The sequence below is a fragment of the Lycium barbarum genome, chromosome 3 (assembly GCF_019175385.1).
Source record: "Lycium barbarum isolate Lr01 chromosome 3, ASM1917538v2, whole genome shotgun sequence".
Classification (NCBI taxonomy): domain Eukaryota; kingdom Viridiplantae; phylum Streptophyta; class Magnoliopsida; order Solanales; family Solanaceae; genus Lycium; species Lycium barbarum.
In genome coordinates this window covers 17,180,620-17,194,689 of record NC_083339.1, presented here as the reverse complement: position 1 = coordinate 17,194,689, position 14,070 = coordinate 17,180,620, and the positions used below count along the sequence as shown (strand labels likewise).

Sequence of the window (14,070 nt, the reverse complement as noted above, 5' to 3'; positions counted from 1 at the left end):
CTATATATAGGGACCCGATACACCGGTCTCACCAGACTTTTGTATAGGTCTCATACACTATTCATCTCCCATCCTATCTTCCTCAACTATACGCTAACACACCAACACTGAACATCATATAATCGTGAAGGCACATACTGTTCTGCACGTCTGGCTACGTAACGCCTACGGCCTACCCCCTACGCAACATGTAATTAATATTAATTACTGTAATACGGAATAGTATTAACAGTATAGAATTAAATAATTAAATGTATGGGGTGTTCTGCAGTATGTTGCGTAGGGGGTAGGCCATAGGCGTTACGTAGCCAGACGTGCAGAACCCCTAGTTATGTAAGTTAAACCTAATCGTCGAAGACGAATCAACGAAAGGCATAGTGCCCAACGGTAATTGTTTGTTCATGTTACTGTTACAACGCGGGTGAATAGTAATCATTTAATGAGGACCCACATGTAATATGATAAGGACACCTGGCAAAATCTGGGGTTAATTATTTCATCATGAAATATTTGGGTGTGTTCCCTCTCTCTATGCTTAACATTTAAAATGTTATGTACCATGACGAGACACAGATGTCTCTGTGAAGAGGAACAAACATTGTTTGCCGAAAAGAAAATCAAGAATTGCCGGTGAGAGAACAACATTCTGCAGAACCCCTAGTTATGTAAGTTAAACCTAATCGTCGAAGACGAATCAACGAAAGGCATAGTGCCCAACGATAATTGTTTGTTCATGTTAATGGTAACCCCTGGAGGGGTTAATTATTTCATCATGAAATATTTGGGTGTGTTCCCTCTCTCTATGCTTAACATTTAAAATGTTATGTACCATGACGAGACACAGATGTCTCTGTGACGAGGAACAAACATTGTTTGCCGAAAAGAAAATCAAGAATTGCCGGTGGGAGAACAACATTTATTCAGGTTCTTCTTGGCCCCGCAGGGGCATTAACAACTCAAAAGAGAGAAAAGAGACAAAAATGAAAATCACTTATTGGTAATTACATAGTTGGCGAATAATTTTAATTGTTTGTGTGTGATGGTGAATCTGTTCTTTGTAATCCGTATGATTGGTCTTGGATGTGTATGCAGTCGTTGCCATGGGGTAATGCGATACTCAGGAAATGAAAATAATATGTTTTTTGGGGGATGACGAAATGTGTGTCGTAGGCTGATGAATGGAAAGTGATGGTAGAGGAGACTCTGGCTAGTCATGATGATGTAAATCGGTATTTGTCTCTGAAGTAAATAGCGCAAGTGCAGTTGCTGATCTAAACTAGGAACATAGTGGTAAATATGTTTGATCATATGTAATTGATGGTGAATGAATTGTCGGCGATGTAATTTAATAATTTGTTCTTGGATATCTGGGGTTAATTTGGATATATTTGGTAAAGTTGTCATGTTTGAAGTATTTGAAAAATATTTGGCGGGGTGTGTTAGCGTATAGTTGAGGAAGATAGGATGGGAGATGAATAGTGTATGAGACCTATACAAAAGTCTGGTGAGACCGGTGTATCGGGTCCCTATATATAGGGAACTCCTTAGTCTCATCTTGGCCATCCGTTCTAATATTACCGGATGGCCAAGATTTTGCCAGGTGTCCTTATCATATTACATGTAGGTCCTCATTAAATGATTACTATTCACCCGCGTTGTAACAGTAACGAGTCGCGGAGGGGTATTTTTGTAAATATGTGAAAGTGATTTTCATTTTTGTCTCTTTTCTCTCTTTTGAGTTGTTAATGCCCCTGCGGGGCCAAGAAGAACCTGAATAAATGTTGTTCTCTCACCGGCAATTCTTGATTTTCTTTTCGGCAAAACAATGTTTGTTCCTCGTCACAGAGACATCTGTGTCTCGTCATGGTACATAACATTTTAAATGTTAAGCATAGAGAGAGGGAACACACCCAAATATTTCATGATGAAATAATTAACCCCTCCAGGGGTTACCATTAACATGAACAAACAATTATCGTTGGGCACTATGCCTTTCGTTGATTCGTCTTCGACGATTAGGTTTAACTTACATAACTAGGGGTTCTGCACGTCTGGCTACGTAACACCTACGGCCTACCCCCTACGCAACATACTGCAGAACACCCCATACATTTAATTATTTAATTCTATACTGTTAATACTATTCCGTATTACAGTAATTAATATTGATTACCATCCTAAAAATATTAAACAACACTGAACATCATATAATCGTGAAGGCACATACTGTTCTGCACGTCTGGCTACGTAACGCCTACGGCCTACCCCCTACGCAACATACTGCAGAACACCCCATACATTTAATTATTTCATTCTGAACTGTTAATAATATTAGATAATTAAATCATTAATATTTAATGACATCCTACGCATACCAACACCCCCATACATTTAATTATTTCATTCTGAACTGTTAATAATATTAGATAATTAAATCATTAATATTTAATGACATCCTACGCATACCAATAACAATAAAGACAAAAGTGATTTCATTTTTGTCCTATGTGCCTTTTAGACCATCACTTTCACATATTTACATATGTGCCTTTTAGACCATCACTTTCACATATTTACAAAAATACCCCTCCGCGACTCGTTACTGTTACAACGCGGGTGAATAGTAATCATTTAATGAGGACCCACATGTAATATGATAAGGACACCTGGCAAAATCTTGGCAAATTACATCGCAGACAATTCATTTAATTATTTAATTCTATACTGAATATTAATTACTGTAATCATTTAATGAGGACCCACATGTAATATGATAAGGACACCTGGCAAAATCTTTAATGGTAACCAGGGGTTAATTATTTCATCATGAAATATTTGGGTGTGTTCCCTCTCTCTATGCTTAACATCCATGACGAACACAGGAATAAATATTGTTCTCTCACCGGCAATTCTTGATTTTCTTTTCGGCAAACAATGTTTGTTCCTCGTCACAGAGACATCTGTGTCTCGTCATGGTACATAACATTTTAAATGTTAAGCATAGAGAGAGGGAACACACCCAAATATTTCATGATGAAATAATTAACCCCTCCAGGGGTTACCATTAACATGAACAAACAATTATCGTTGGGCACTATGCCTTTCGTTGATTCGTCTTCGACGATTAGGTTTAACTTACATAACTAGGGGTTCTGACGTCTGGCTACGTAACGCCTATTACGAAGACGAATCAACGAAAGGCATAGTGCCCAACGATAATTGTTTGTTCATGTTAATGGTAACCCCTGGAGGGGTTAATTATTTCATCATGAAATATTTGGGTGTGTTCCCTCTCTCTATGCTTAACATTTAAAATGTTATGTACCATGACGAGACACAGATGTCTCTGTGACGAGGAACAAACATTGTTTGCCGAAAAGAAAATCAAGAATTGCCGGTGAGAGAACAACATTTATTCAGGTTCTTCTTGGCCCCGCAGGGGCATTAACAACTCAAAAGAGAGAAAAGAGACAAAAATGAAAATCACTTATTGGTAATTACATAGTTGGCGAATAATTTTAATTGTTTGTGTGTGATGGTGAATCTGTTCTTTGTAATCCGTATGATTGGTCTTGGATGTGTATGCAGTCGTTGCCATGGGGTAATGCGATACTCAGGAAATGAAAATAATATGTTTTTTGGGGGATGACGAAATGTGTGTCGTAGGCTGATGAATGGAAAGTGATGGTAGAGGAGACTCTGGCTAGTGATGATGATGTAAATCGGTATTTGTATCTGAAGTAAATAGCGCAAGTGCAGTTGCTGATCTAAACTAGGAACATAGTGGTAAATATGTTTGATCATATGTAATTGATGGTGAATGAATTGTCTGCGATGTAATTTAATAATGTGTTCTTGGATATCTGGGGTTAATTTGGATATATTTGGTAAAGTTGTCATGTTTGAAGTATTTGAAAAATATTTGGCGGGGTGTGTTAGCGTATAGTTGAGGAAGATAGGATGGGAGATGAATAGTGTATGAGACCTATACAAAAGTCTGGTGAGACCGGTGTATCGGGTCCCTATATATAGGGAACTCCTTAGTCTCATCTTGGCCATCCGTTCTAATATTACCGGATGGCCAAGATTTTGCCTGGTGTCCTTATCATATTACATGTGGGTCCTCATTAAATGATTACTATTCACCCGCGTTGTAACAGTAACGAGTCGCGGAGGGGTATTTTCATTTCCTGAGTATCGCATTACCCCATGGCAACGACTGCATACACATCCAAGACCAATCATACGGATTACAAAGAACAGATTCACCATCACACACAAACAATACATTTAATTATTTAATTCTATACTGTTAATACTATTCCGTATTACAGTAATTAATATTAATTACCATCCTAAAAATATTAAACAACACTGAACATCATATAATCGTGAAGGCACATACTGTTCTGCAGTATGTTGCGTAGGGGGTAGGCCGTAGGCGTTACGTAGCCAGACGTGCAGAACCCCTAGTTATGTAAGTTAAACCTAATCGTCGAAGACGAATCAACGAAAGGCATAGTGCCCAACGATAATTGTTTGTTCATGTTAATGGTAACCCCTAGAGGGGTTAATTATTTCATCATGAAATATTTGGGTGTGTTCCCTCTCTCTATGCTTAACATTTAAAATGTTATGTACCATGACGAGACACAGATGTCTCTGTGACGAGGAACAAACATTGTTTGCCGAAAAGAAAATCAAGAATTGCCGGTGAGAGAACAACATTTATTCAGGTTCTTCTTGGCCCCGCAGGGGCATTAACAACTCAAAAGAGAGAAAAGAGACAAAAATGAAAATCACTTATTGGTAATTACATAGTTGGCGAATAATTTTAATTGTTTGTGTGTGATGGTGAATCTGTTCTTTGTAATCCGTATGATTGGTCTTGGATGTGTATGCAGTCGTTGCCATAGGGTAATGCGATACTCAGGAAATGAAAATAATATGTTTTTTGGGGGATGACGAAATGTGTGTCGTAGGCTGATGAATGGAAAGTGATGGTAGAGGAGACTCTGGCTAGTGATGATGATGTAAATCGGTATTTGTATCTGAAGTAAATAGCGCAAGTGCAGTTGCTGATCTAAACTAGGAACATAGTGGTAAATATGTTTGATCATATGTAATTGATGGTGAATGAATTGTCTGCGATGTAATTTAATAATGTGTTCTTGGATATCTGGGGTTAATTTGGATATATTTGGTAAAGTTGTCATGTTTGAAGTATTTGAAAAATATTTGGCGGGGTGTGTTAGCGTATAGTTGAGGAAGATAGGATGGGAGATGAATAGTGTATGAGACCTATACAAAAGTCTGGTGAGACCGGTGTATCGGGTCCCTATATATAGGGAACTCCTTAGTCTCATCTTGGCCATCCGTTCTAATATTACCGGATGGCCAAGATTTTGCCAGGTGTCCTTATCATATTACATGTGGGTCCTCATTAAATGATTACTATTCACCCGCGTTGTAACAGTAACGAGTCGCGGAGGGGTATTTTCATTTCCTGAGTATCGCATTACCCCATGGCAACGACTGCATACACATCCAAGACCAATCATACGGATTACAAAGAACAGATTCACCATCACACACAAACAATACATTTAATTATTTAATTCTATACTGTTAATACTATTCCGTATTACAGTAATTAATATTAATTACCATCCTAAAAATATTAAACAACACTGAACATCATATAATCGTGAAGGCACATACTGTTCTGCAGTATGTTGCGTAGGGGGTAGGCCGTAGGCGTTACGTAGCCAGACGTGCAGAACCCCTAGTTATGTAAGTTAAACCTAATCGTCGAAGACGAATCAACGAAAGGCATAGTGCCCAACGATAATTGTTTGTTCATGTTAATGGTAACCCCTGGAGGGGTTAATTATTTCATCATGAAATATTTGGGTGTGTTCCCTCTCTCTATGCTTAACATTTAAAATGTTATGTACCATGACGAGACACAGATGTCTCTGTGACGAGGAACAAACATTGTTTGCCGAAAAGAAAATCAAGAATTGCCGGTGAGAGAACAACATTTATTCAGGTTCTTCTTGGCCCCGCAGGGGCATTAACAACTCAAAAGAGAGAAAAGAGACAAAAATGAAAATCACTTATTGGTAATTACATAGTTGGCGAATAATTTTAATTGTTTATGTGTGATGGTGAATCTGTTCTTTGTAATCCGTATGATTGGTCTTGGATGTGTATGCAGTCGTTGCCATGGGGTAATGCGATACTCAGGAAATGAAAATAATATGTTTTTTGGGGGATGACGAAATGTGTGTCGTAGGCTGATGAATGGAAAGTGATGGTAGAGGAGACTCTGGCTAGTGATGATGATGTAAATCGGTATTTGTATCTGAAGTAAATAGCGCAAGTGCAGTTGCTGATCTAAACTAGGAACATAGTGGTAAATATGTTTGATCATATGTAATTGATGGTGAATGAATTGTCTGCGATGTAATTTAATAATGTGTTCTTGGATATCTGGGGTTAATTTGGATATATTTGGTAAAGTTGTCATGTTTGAAGTATTTGAAAAATATTTGGCGGGGTGTGTTAGCGTATAGTTGAGGAAGATAGGATGGGAGATGAATAGTGTATGAGACCTATACAAAAGTCTGGTGAGACCGGTGTATCGGGTCCCTATATATAGGGAACTCCTTAGTCTCATCTTGGCCATCCGTTCTAATATTACCGGATGGCCAAGATTTTGCCAGGTGTCCTTATCATATTACATGTGGGTCCTCATTAAATGATTACTATTCACCCGCGTTGTAACAGTAACGAGTCGCGGAGGGGTATTTTTGTAAATATGTGAAAGTAGGGGGTAGGACGTAGGCGTTACGTAGCCAGACGTGCAGAACAGTATGTGCCTTCACGATTATATGATGTTCAGTGTTGTTTAATATTTTTAGGATGGTAATTAATATTAATTACTGTAATACGGAATAGTATTAACAGTATAGAATTAAATAATTAAATGTATGGGGTGTTCTGCAGTATGTTGCGTAGGGGGTAGGCCGTAGGCGTTACGTAGCCAGACGTGCAGAACCCCTAGTTATGTAAGTTAAACCTAATCGTCGAAGACGAATCAACGAAAGGCATAGTGCCCAACTATGTAATTACCAATAGGTGATTTTCATTTTTGTCTCTTTTCTCTCTTTTGAGTTGTTAATGCCCCTGCGGGGCCAAGAAGAACCTGAATAAATGTTGTTCTCTCACCGGCAATTCTTGATTTTCTTTTCGGCAAACAATGTTTGTTCCTCGTCACAGAGACATCTGTGTCTCGTCATGGTACATAACATTTTAAATGTTAAGCATAGAGAGAGGGAACACACCCAAATATTTCATGATGAAATAATTAACCCCTCCAGGGGTTACCATTAACATGAACAAACAATTATCGTTGGGCACTATGCCTTTCGTTGATTCGTCTTCGACGATTAGGTTTAACTTACATAACTAGGGGTTTTGCAGTATGTTGCGTAGGGGGTAGGCCGTAGGCGTTACGTAGCCAGACGTGCAGAACCCCTAGTTATGTAAGTTAAACCTAATCGTCGAAGACGAATCAACGAAAGGCATAGTGCCCAACGATAATTGTTTGTTCATGTTAATGGTAACCCCTGGAGGGGTTAATTATTTCATCATGAAATATTTGGGTGTGTTCCCTCTCTCTATGCTTAACATTTAAAATGTTATGTACCATGACGAGACACAGATGTCTCTGTGACGAGGAACAAACATTGTTTGCCGAAAAGAAAATCAAGAATTGCCGGTGAGAGAACAACATTTATTCAGGTTCTTCTTGGCCCCGCAGGGGCATTAACAACTCAAAAGAGAGAAAAGAGACAAAAATGAAAATCACGTATTGGTAATTACATAGTTGGCGAATAATTTTAATTGTTTGTGTGTGATGGTGAATCTGTTCTTTGTAATCCGTATGATTGGTCTTGGATGTGTATGCAGTCGTTGCCATGGGGTAATGCGATACTCAGGAAATGAAAATAATATGTTTTTTGGGGGATGACGAAATGTGTGTCGTAGGCGGATGAATGGAAAGTGATGGTAGAGGAGACTCTGGCTAGTCATGATGATGTAAATCGGTATTTGTATCTGAAGTAAATAGCGCAAGTGCAGTTGCTGATCTAAACTAGGAACATAGTGGTAAATATGTTTGATCATATGTAATTGATGGTGAATGAATTGTCTGCGATGTAATTTAATAATGTGTTCTTGGATATCTGGGGTTAATTTGGATATATTTGGTAAAGTTGTCATGTTTGAAGTATTTGAAAAATATTTGGCGGGGTGTGTTAGCGTATAGTTGAGGAAGATAGGATGGGAGATGAATAGTGTATGAGACCTATACAAAAGTCTGGTGAGACCGGTAATATTAGAACGGATGGCCAAGATTTGTGTAAATATGTGAAAGTGATGGTCTAAAAGGCACATAGGACAAAAATGAAATCACTTTCCATTCATCAGCCTACGACACACATTTCGTCATCCCCCAAAAAACATATTATTTTCATTTCCTGAGTATCGCATTACCCCATGGCAACGACTGCATACACATCCAAGACCAATCATACGGATTACAAAGAACAGATTCACCATCACACACAAACAATTAACATTATTCGCCAACTATGTAATTACCAATAAGTGATTTTCATTTTTGTCTCTTTTCTCTCTTTTGAGTTGTTAATGCCCCTGCGGGGCCAAGAAGAACCTGAATAAATGTTGTTCTCTCACCGGCAATTCTTGATTTTCTTTTCGGCAAACAATGTTTGTTCCTCGTCACAGAGACATCTGTGTCTCGTCATGGTACATAACATTTTAAATGTTAAGCATAGAGAGAGGGAACACACCCAAATATTTCATGATGAAATAATTAACCCCTCTAGGGGTTACCATTAACATGAACAAACAATTATCGTTGGGCACTATGCCTTTCGTTGATTCGTCTTCGACGATTAGGTTTAACTTAACGGATGGCCAAGATTTTGCCAGGTGTCCTTATCATATTACATGTGGGTCCTCATTAAATGATTACTATTCACCCGCGTTGTAACAGTAACGAGTCGCGGAGGGGTTACCATTAACATGAACAAACAATTATCGTTGGGCACTATGCCTTTCGTTGATTCGTCTTCGACGATTAGGTTTAACTTACATAACTAGGGGTTCTGCACGTCTGGCTACGTAACGCCTACGGCCTACCCCCTACGCAACATACTGCGTATGGGGTGTTCTGCAGTATGTTGCGTAGGGGGTAGGCCGTAGGCGTTACGTAGCCAGACGTGCAGAACCCCTAGTTATGTAAGTTAAACCTAATCGTCGAAGACGAATCAACGAAAGGCATAGTGCCCAACGATAATTGTTTGTTCATGTTAATGGTAACCCCTGGATACACATCCAAGACCAATCATACGGATTACAAAGAACAGATTCACCATCACACACAAACAATTACAATTATTCGCCAACTATGTAATTACCAATAAGTGATTTTCATTTTTGTCTCTTTTCTCTCTTTTGAGTTGTTAATGCCCCTGCGGGGCCAAGAAGAACCTGAATAAATGTTGTTCTCTCACCGGCAATTCTTGATTTTCTTTTCGGCAAACAATGTTTGTTCCTCGTCACAGAGACATCTGTGTCTCGTCATGGTACATAACATTTTAAATGTTAAGCATAGAGAGAGGGAACACACCCAAATATTTCATGATGAAATAATTAACCCCTCCAGGGGTTACCATTAACATGAACAAACAATTATCGTTGGGCACTATGCCTTTCGTTGATTCGTCTTCGACGATTAGGTTTAACTTACATAACTAGCGGTTCTGCACGTCTGACTACGTAACGCCTACGGCCTACCCCCTACGCAACATACTGCAGAACACCCCATACATTTAATTATTTAATTCTATACTGTTAATACTATTCCGTATTACAGTAATTAATATTAATTACCATCCTAAAAATATTAAACAACACTGAACATCATATAATCGTGAAGGCACATACTGTTCTGCACGTCTGGCTACGTAACGCCTACGGCCTACCCCCTACGCAACATACTGCAGAGGACCCACATGTAATATGATAAGGACACCTGGCAAAATCTCGGCCATCCGGTAATATTAGAACGGATGGCCAAGATGAGACTAAGGAGTTCCCTATATATAGGGACCCGATACACCGGTCTCACCAGACTTTTGTATAGGTCTCATACACTATTCATCTCCCATCCTATCTTCCTCAACTATACGCTAACACACCCCGCCAAATATTTTTCAAATACTTCAAACATGACAACTTTACCAAATATATCCAAATTAACCCCAGATATCCAAGAACACATTATTAAATTACATCGCAGACATTTCATTCACCATCAATTACATATGATCAAACATATTTACCACTATGTTCCTAGTTTAGATCAGCAACTGCACTTGCGCTATTTACTTCAGATACAAATACCGATTTACATCATCATCACTAGCCAGAGTCTCCTCTACCATCACTTTCCATTCATCAGCCTACGACACACATTTCGTCATCCCCCAAAAAACATATTCTTTTCATTTCCTGAGTATCGCATTCCCCCATGGCAACGACTGCATACACATCCGAGACCAATCATACGGATTACAAAGAACAGATTCACCATCACACACAAACAATTAAAATTATTCGCCAACTATGTAATTACCAATAAGTGATTTTCATTTTTGTCTCTTTTCTCTCTTTTGAGTTGTTAATGCCCCTGCGGGGCCAAGAAGAACCTGAATAAGTGTTGTTCTCTCACCGGCAATTCTTGATTTTCTTTTCGGCAAACAATGTTTGTTCCTCGTCACAGAGACATCTGTGTGTCGTCATGGTACATAACATTTTAAATGTTAAGCATAGAGAGAGGGAACACACCCAAATATTTCATGATGAAATAATTAACCCCTCCAGGGGTTACCATTAACATGAACAAACAATTATCGTTGGGCACTATGCCCTGACTTTTTGAAGCAATTTCAGGGTTTGATTTCCAAATGTTTTCGTCCCATGTTGTATGACCGCGGCCGAAAGTGATCCAAGTTCACTTCGTTTTTTTTTTTTTTTTTCATAATGTTAAAGACCTCACAGATCACCCATTATAGTCGGGTCGGAGGCAGAGGGGTGCAAGGGGTTTAGTTGAACCCCCTTCATTGAAAATTATACTACTAAGTAAATAAGGTAATTTTATATATATATATATATATATATATATATATATATATATATATCTATTAATTGTGAATCCCCTAAAAAAGATTTTGAATTCCACTCTGCATCTGATTATAGTTGGCTCATATGTGAGTAGATATTAGGGGTATATGGAGTAACGCAATATGAATTGCTGATCGGTATTACCAAAAAAAAAAGGGGTGCTCTATAGAGATATTTTTATTTCATTTTTGAACTATTTCACCATTGCAAAGACAAACAATTACACGAAGAAAAAAAAAAAACACACCGTACATCACTCTGTAAACACAACTTTTCCCTTGAGGATTTCAATACAAAGTTCTTGTGATTTGTTTACTTAGGAAGTTCTTAATTTGGCAGTATTAGTGGTTTGGTATGATTTTTGTAAAACACAAGTAATTTTTCTCTGGGTGGCAGATTTTCCTTGATAAAGCTACAACTAATTGACTTATCAGCCCAGACACATATATTTGGAAATTCTTCTTTCTTCAATATGTCCACTTCCAATGCTTCTTGAATAACTCCAAGCCAATAAGTTATCAAAATGGAAACAATCTCAATGTATCCTCCAAAGATGTTGTTATTATTATCTTTGATCAATTCATTCTCAAGAAGTTTAAGAAGCTCATGAAGTTCTCCCATGGCATTCACCTTTACTTCATTGTTGCTAACATAACAAAGTTTTAGCATCTCTGGCAAGCACTGAAATTGTTAAATAACACTTGTTATTACATGAAAGTGACTATGAATTTGAACAGAAATATTTCAAGAGGGTCCGGCTACATTTGGTACGAAGGAAAATATTTTCCACAGCTAAATCATTTTCTCTACTTGGTTAGCAGAAAAACATTTTCCATCAAAAGAGTACACAACATTTTATTTCAACTAGGGGTGTATTTGGAATGAAGGAAATTTTCTTGGAAAATATTTTCCATAAGGATCTTCGTCTCACTATCTTACACTCTAAAAATATGATCGCTATTTCAAATGAACTAATGGAGAAAAACATAAACAGAGAAAATTGTTGTCCCCTACTTAATGATGTTTGGTTCCTACTAAATGACTTATTTTTCTGCAAAAAATATTTTCCTTCATACCACACATGCCCCAGATTTAAATTTCATATCTGATTAACTAATACTTACAATATTATCAGTTCTTAATACTCCGAAATTTTATATATCAACACACAATCAGGTTTGCTAAAATATTACTACTATTATAAATTTTTGAAGAAATATTTTCCCTAGAAAATGTCTTCCTCTCTTCAAAAAAACACATAAAACTTTTGAACGGAAAATAATTTCCATAAATAAATGATTCTTTGTAAAAAAAATAATTTCTCACTACCAAAAAATCACTATTTTCCCTGAATTTCCCACATAAAAATGTTTTGTGGTTATTGTAATATCGGTGAAAAAAAATCTAAATAGTAATATTTTCATATGAAAAAATTAGGAAGTTTCCAGCTCAATGGGAAGTTGGGAACCTGTTTTCACCGTGCGTTTTCCCATGAGTTGATTTGATGGTAATGAGGTCGGAAAATCATATCTTATACTTCCTCTATTTCAATTTATATGAACCCATTTGATTGGGTATGATATTTAAGAAAGAGGGAAGACTTTTGAAACTTGTAGTTCAAAATAAGCCTTGAAAATTTGTATGGCTGTAAATCATTCATAAAGTGAATTTGTTTTCAAATTAAGAAAGAGATCATTCATTTTGGCACGAACTAAAAAGAAAATAGATTCAAACAAATTGAAACAGAAGAAATAATATAAAATTTTAATGTTGGTAGGAATTTTTTTTTTTATTTCTAGTAGTGTATATAGTATCAATTACAGTCGGAAACATACCTTTTCATCCATAAACTTAGCCCAGAAACGTGCCATGGCTCTTTGGTAAGGATCTTTTGGTAGAATAGGAGTGCCATCTTTCCAAGTTTCATCAATATATTCAAGAATCACAAGAGACTCAACAATTGGTTTTCCATTATGCAACAACACTGGAATTTTTTTATGAATAGGATTGTACTTGAGAAGTGTAGGACTCTTATTTGACAGATCTTCTTCAATATACTCATATTGAATACCCTTGAGTTTCAGAGCAATTTCAACTCTTACACTAAAAGGACTTGCCCAAGAACCCAACAATTTTACTTGTTCCATGTTTCACTGTTTCTTAATTGCTCGAAAATGTTGGCTTAATTTGCATTTCTATCTTCTTGACTTTTGCCCTTCTTATAGAACGGGATCCGAGAGATGACTTATGTGCTTATGTCACCAATATTTTCATCAAATCTCGTGGCTTGCCTTCTTAGAAGAATATTTTTAATTAGGCAGTCAAGTTTGGCAGCTGATTTAGAATTAAGCAGGTATTAGTTAGGTAACTATTAGTAATGCAGATATTAGTTGTGTAGTTATCAGTTATGGGAGTATTAATTATTTCATCTTCTACCTCATACCAAATCTCGTGACTTGCCTTCTTAGAAGAATTATTTTTTAAGGGGTTGTTTGGTAGGTAGTCAAAATTATACAGGTATTATATAGTTATGCAAGTATTAGTTATACAGGTATTAATTATTTCATTTTCTATCCCGCATAAAATTATACATTAATTTCCTCCTAACATATACATATATTAGTTATGGGGGTTTCTAATCAAACATGATATAACTTATGCAAAAATTAATACATGAATAAGTTGTTTCTATTGGGATTTCATTGGGTTGTTGTTGTTGTATACTGACTACCAAACGGCCCCTACAAATTTTAAAGTGTTTTTAACATCATGAGTCACCAACTCTTCCAA

At 37.1% G+C, this 14,070-nt stretch overlaps 1 protein-coding gene across 1 annotated transcript; it reads right to left on the bottom strand.

Annotated features, from left to right (window-relative positions):
• Positions 1-11,439: 11,439 nt before the first annotated feature.
• Positions 11,440-13,609, bottom strand: LOC132630582 (probable glutathione S-transferase). The gene is made up of 2 exons (XM_060346152.1): positions 13,116-13,609; positions 11,440-11,961 (listed from the first exon to the last, which is right to left on the bottom strand). The coding sequence occupies exons 1-2, from the start codon at positions 13,425-13,427 to the stop codon at positions 11,608-11,610; spliced, it is 666 nt and encodes a 221-aa protein (XP_060202135.1). The 5' UTR covers positions 13,428-13,609; the 3' UTR covers positions 11,440-11,607.
• Between the last annotated feature and the right edge of the window lie 461 nt (positions 13,610-14,070).

What these genes read in the sequence shown, in the direction of transcription:
- LOC132630582 (XM_060346152.1), bottom strand. Translation starts at nt 13,427, where the DNA reads ATGGAACAAGTAAAATTGTTGGGTTCTTGGGCAAGTCCTTTTAGTGTA. An exon ending in CTAAGTTTATGGATGAAAAG is followed by an intron (nt 11,962 to 13,115) that starts GTATGTTTCCGA and finishes TAACAATTTCAG; the next exon opens with TGCTTGCCAGAGATGCTAAA.